Source organism: Branchiostoma belcheri, unplaced genomic scaffold, assembly GCF_001625305.1.
Source record: "Branchiostoma belcheri isolate BF01 breed outbred unplaced genomic scaffold, Haploidv18h27 scaffold3, whole genome shotgun sequence".
Lineage (NCBI taxonomy): Eukaryota > Metazoa > Chordata > Leptocardii > Amphioxiformes > Branchiostomatidae > Branchiostoma > Branchiostoma belcheri.
In genome coordinates, this window is record NW_017803909.1 from 3,253,577 (window position 1) to 3,258,180 (window position 4,604).

Below are 4,604 nucleotides of genomic sequence, written 5' to 3' on the forward strand. Positions count from 1 at the left end.
ACCATACATTATTCTGTGAGGTTGTAGAAAGTACACTTCCTTCTGATTTCAGAACGGTTCCTACATGATAAACGTCAATAAATGGGAAAGTTCGTAAAAACGGGACAAGTCCACCATTCTTTACGATTAAGACACGAAAACAAATTAAACAGTAGCATTCAGATGACGCAGAGAGCACCAGAAGCGAACCTCTTCACTCCCGGGCTAAGCCATTCAGTGGCCGTGAAGCCCCGGCATCTCTCCTTGGTGCTGAATAGGTTATTTATAGGTAACATTCAGCACACTGTTAATCAGCTCTCCACGTACGTCACAACATATCCATTAGCGGAGGATACAGGGTTGCAAGCACCACTCACTAAGCACACTCTTCGTTACAGCAGTGATTTTCGTTTTACTTTGACTTTTTTTAGCTCACAAATTCCTAAAGTTGCAGCCTCTATCTTTGGTACCTGCTGCTCTGCAGATACGAAACAACCACAATGCGGCGTACTAAACGAGGGATCGATATGGAAGACTAATGGCTAAACGTCTTCCCTCCATCTTTTCGCTATCCAATCACCATAAAGTACTAGAAATCTCTTAGCTCTAATGGCGTACGGCTTCTTGACTACAGATTACTGTGAAAGAGAACGCTGGATGCTTTGTAGTCTTCGTGTATGTACACATAAACCCATGAACAGACCCACTAAAAATAAAGGTCACGATATGTATCAGTTCAGAACGTATCGCTTCTCCGCACATTTTCAACCTTACTATACCCAGTGCTTCTTTTTGGCATCTCATGTTTACAGATCTATACATCACACTAGGGTAGTATTTTTTTCAGACTAACTGGCGCACAGACGTTCCCAGATGTTTTGACGTAACTCAAGGGACCGTTACATGAATGGATGTAAAACGCTGTGCGTGGTCTGTGATATGGCACCACATACGTATCGCTTCTTCGCACATTTTCAGGTTTACTATGCCCAGGGCTTGTTTTGCATTTCATGCTTACAGATTTATACATCACACATGGGCACCGTTTGTCCAGATTAAGTGGCGCACAGACGTCCCCAAATGTCTATAGGTATCTCATTATTAACTCAAGGGCCCGTTGCATGAATGGATGCAAAATAACCGCTAGTTTGTGATATGGCACATTGGTCGACCTTTGCATGGCTACAAACGTACATCCTGACTCCTGACAGAGGCTCTGACGTCATGACAAGAATTGATAGACGGTGTGCGTTTGCACTCCATGTCCAAACAAGTTTGTTTTTAAAATAGTACAGTGTCATGTGGGCTTTCCTACTTGCTTTTTGTGATAGCTTGCTTGACGAAACATTATTAACCGTCGTATCATAGCCGGTTTGTACAACTACACTACAATTGTGGAGCTATGATACAGAATTAAAACAGTCTTTGCATTGAGAGTTTAAAATCATTCCATGAAACGTTTAATATAGCCCTGGTGTTACTATCGAGACCGGGTCTAGTTGTGTTTAACATTACTTCGCCGCCCTTTGCCAACTAGTTCGCTGCTCTTAATTTTGAAGATATGCGGTAGCTGAAGTACAAATTTGTCCCTCTTGCGGTTGGAAGCACATTGATGTTTGTACAGAGCTTTAACGTACAGGATTACGGGATCACAGTGTTGTTGGTTGTAAGACGATCAAAGCGTAGTCCTGCTTACCAAACAAGGCAGATGCGGACGTCTAAATCGTTCCCCCGGGGCAAAATTTGCACTTTGTATCATTCTTTCGATTTCCGCAACACGTGAATGCCTCTAACAGATAAATTATGCACCGCTTTCTTTACTAGTGTATGGACATACCGAAGTCTAGACATATCGACCACAGCACGGATGTATATCACCGATAAAACTGCAATACGATTATAGCGTTACAACCCACGGCAAACTATATACACTATCAATCATCCACATCCATGTTGGTTGTTGACATGATCTTAGCACTGTTCAAAATGCGTGGTACATGGTACAAACAGTGTTCTCTAGATAATCGTTATAACAGTGGGTTACCTTCACCGTAGTAGCACCAGTCTTCCTCCCGCGGAGCCTCGCCAGCCTCTGCCGCCCCGGACATATTTTCCTCGGTCACAGCTCTTTTTCTTCAACACGTTTTACGTAAACCACCACGGACGCAACAGGTTGAGTTTCTTCGAAACGTCGCGACAGACTGTGATGATGATTTCGCCCTACGCAGTAGAAAATTGGTATACCGTCTGGTCGCGTCCGTGGTTGTCTGTCCCTGCGAAGCTCTATAGGTTGGATCCGGAGCAGGGGTTGAATTAAAATTCACAGGTTGCTCGGTAAGCCCCAGTTTTATGATCTCACGAAATGAGATATGGTAGGATTGAACGCAATTTGTCATAAAGTCTATTCCTCACGCTAATGGTGACCCAGTTCGTGGTTGTTGTAGCAAAATAAGACTCCAAAAACTTGTTGTGCATCAAATATAGAACACACCCTCCGGGTCACGAGAGCAGAGACAGTTTGAAACTATCAAAAATCCGGGATAGCGGGTCAAGGTTGTCACCCCTGCTACAGGACAGATCGATCAAAGATGGTGAGATCGCATGTTTTAAAGACCCTTAAGTTTTAGGGTAACGTATTGGCAATCTGTCACGCGGATATCCAAGTGATTGACCGTCAGGTAATGATTTACCCCGCTGACGTTCATTCTAGAGAGCTCTACAAACTCAAACGGGTGCACTAGTAACGAAGTCGTAATTGGATATTCATAAAAAGGTAATAAACACGTACGCACTCAAATACCTCATGTTATATGTGCAGGTGCCGTCTTTGTGTTTCATACTATACACACTGACATAGTAAATAAGAAATACTGCCAGTTTTGTACAGGTCGAACTACCAGCGTAGAGTACGCAGTAGTTGGGAACATTAATATCTCTCTGTCTGTATATGATGTATAAATTTATTTAGATAATAAAAGATGAATACACTAAGTTATCAAAAGTCAGATTGAATTGAATCTCTCCAATTTGAATTAGAAACAAAATATTATAGCGTCTATGTGATTTCTCATTTCATGAAATGAAATTTTGTACCATTACTCAGTCCAGTGCTTATGTATCAGCTTCCATGCAGAATGGGTGATTTATGGTCACATATACTAGTACGCATCACTACATGGTTCAGGCATGATAGAGCACTGAGACTTTATGTCAGATGTGTTTTATCATTCTTTCAACACTCCACTTACATATTGACTTTGCATTATGGACCTTTTAGGCATGTAAATATGTTTTCCTGTTCAGACCAGGTCCTGAAATGTTCTCTAGTATGGGTGCTTAGTAACGTTGTAAGGGCTGTAATGCATCAAATTGTTTCGTTCCCAACAAGCTAGCATACATCACAAAATAAGTCTGCTTACATAAAACTTAAATACACAATGTACTTATTCATTGATTAGACATGGAAAAGTAGGTGCTTCACTGAATGTTTCACCATGAATTTAATATGGATATATATATACAAGTTGCAAGTAAGATCACAGACAAGGAAGCTAGCTACATTTGTATCAGTCCATTTCCATCAAACGCAATGAAATATTATGATAGAGCAAAACTTGAGTATATTTAAGAGTCACTTTTTATTCCTTCCAAACTAAAAAAATCATGTTCAAATCTTTTGTAAGTAAAGAAAACAGATAGCTGCAAAGCCATAGCGCTGTAATGATTCTCTTATGAATGATAATTAACTTTGTAAACAAAAGGTCTTCAAGGTTGCTGTCAAAGTTTATTTTCCCCCTTCCCCATTATCAGAGACAATTTTTGTTTCTTCCACCAGATATTACAACTTGTCTTGTGATGCCAAAATATCTGGGAGGGTACCCTGCACTCCTGTAGAATTATTCTCATCATGCTCCAACTGTACTACTGAAGCGGTGGCTAAATGGCCTAACTTATCCTGGCTGCGGACGGACTTCATTTTGGCAGCCCCTCGATTGATGCCCAGCACAAACGTTGGCCTGACTCCCAGGTCCTCCCCGGGGTGCTTGTTCCTGAGGTGGTGGGAGAAGTCGTGCTGACTGTTGGTGTTGTAAGGACACCACTTACACACGTACTGCTTCAGTCCCTCGTGTTTCTTAGTCTTGAGAATGTGCTTGCGCAGGTTCTCCACATTGTTGGCACGGTAGGAGCAGTGAGGACAGTTGTAAGGCTTCTCTCCTGTTGAACATGACAGGATAAAAAACAGAAGAAAGATGAGGAAAAAAGGATTTTATAATTGTACATTCATGAAATTGCAGTGTTACAAAGGCAAACTACTAGCTGCTTATAACTAGTCATAATGTGGCATACTATATTTTCACACATGAAAAATCTTTTATAATCTTGGATCTTTAGCTTGGATCTAACATACATGTGCATATGATTACAGTATTTCCAAATAACATTTGAGCATTAGTTCAGACAGCTTGATTGTATCACCTGTGTGTGTACGCTTGTGCCTGATGAGGTGAGGCTGCCAGGAGGTGGCATAGCTGCACTGGTCACACTTGTGTGGTTTCTCTGCACTGTGCTTCCTCCGTATGTGCCACTTCATCAGCTTTACTGTGGTGGTTGCAAAGCCACACTGC

The 4,604-nt window shown here is 41.6% G+C and overlaps 1 protein-coding gene across 2 annotated transcripts in view; it reads right to left on the minus strand.

Annotated features, from left to right (window-relative positions):
- Positions 1–3,773: 3,773 nt before the first annotated feature.
- LOC109474020 (zinc finger protein 658B-like) overlaps positions 3,774–4,604 on the minus strand; it is a 4,847-nt gene continuing 4,016 nt past the window's right edge. Inside the window, exons 3-4 of one of the 2 annotated variants that reach the window (XM_019774226.1) lie at positions 4,456–4,604; positions 3,774–4,194 (exon numbers count right to left, since the gene is read on the minus strand). In XM_019774226.1, coding sequence (XP_019629785.1) covers positions 3,818–4,194; positions 4,456–4,604 — 526 coding nt within the window. In that variant the 3' untranslated portion in view covers positions 3,774–3,817. The remainder of the gene's footprint in view (positions 4,195–4,455) is intronic. The other variant, XM_019774227.1, reaches the window with a different exon arrangement.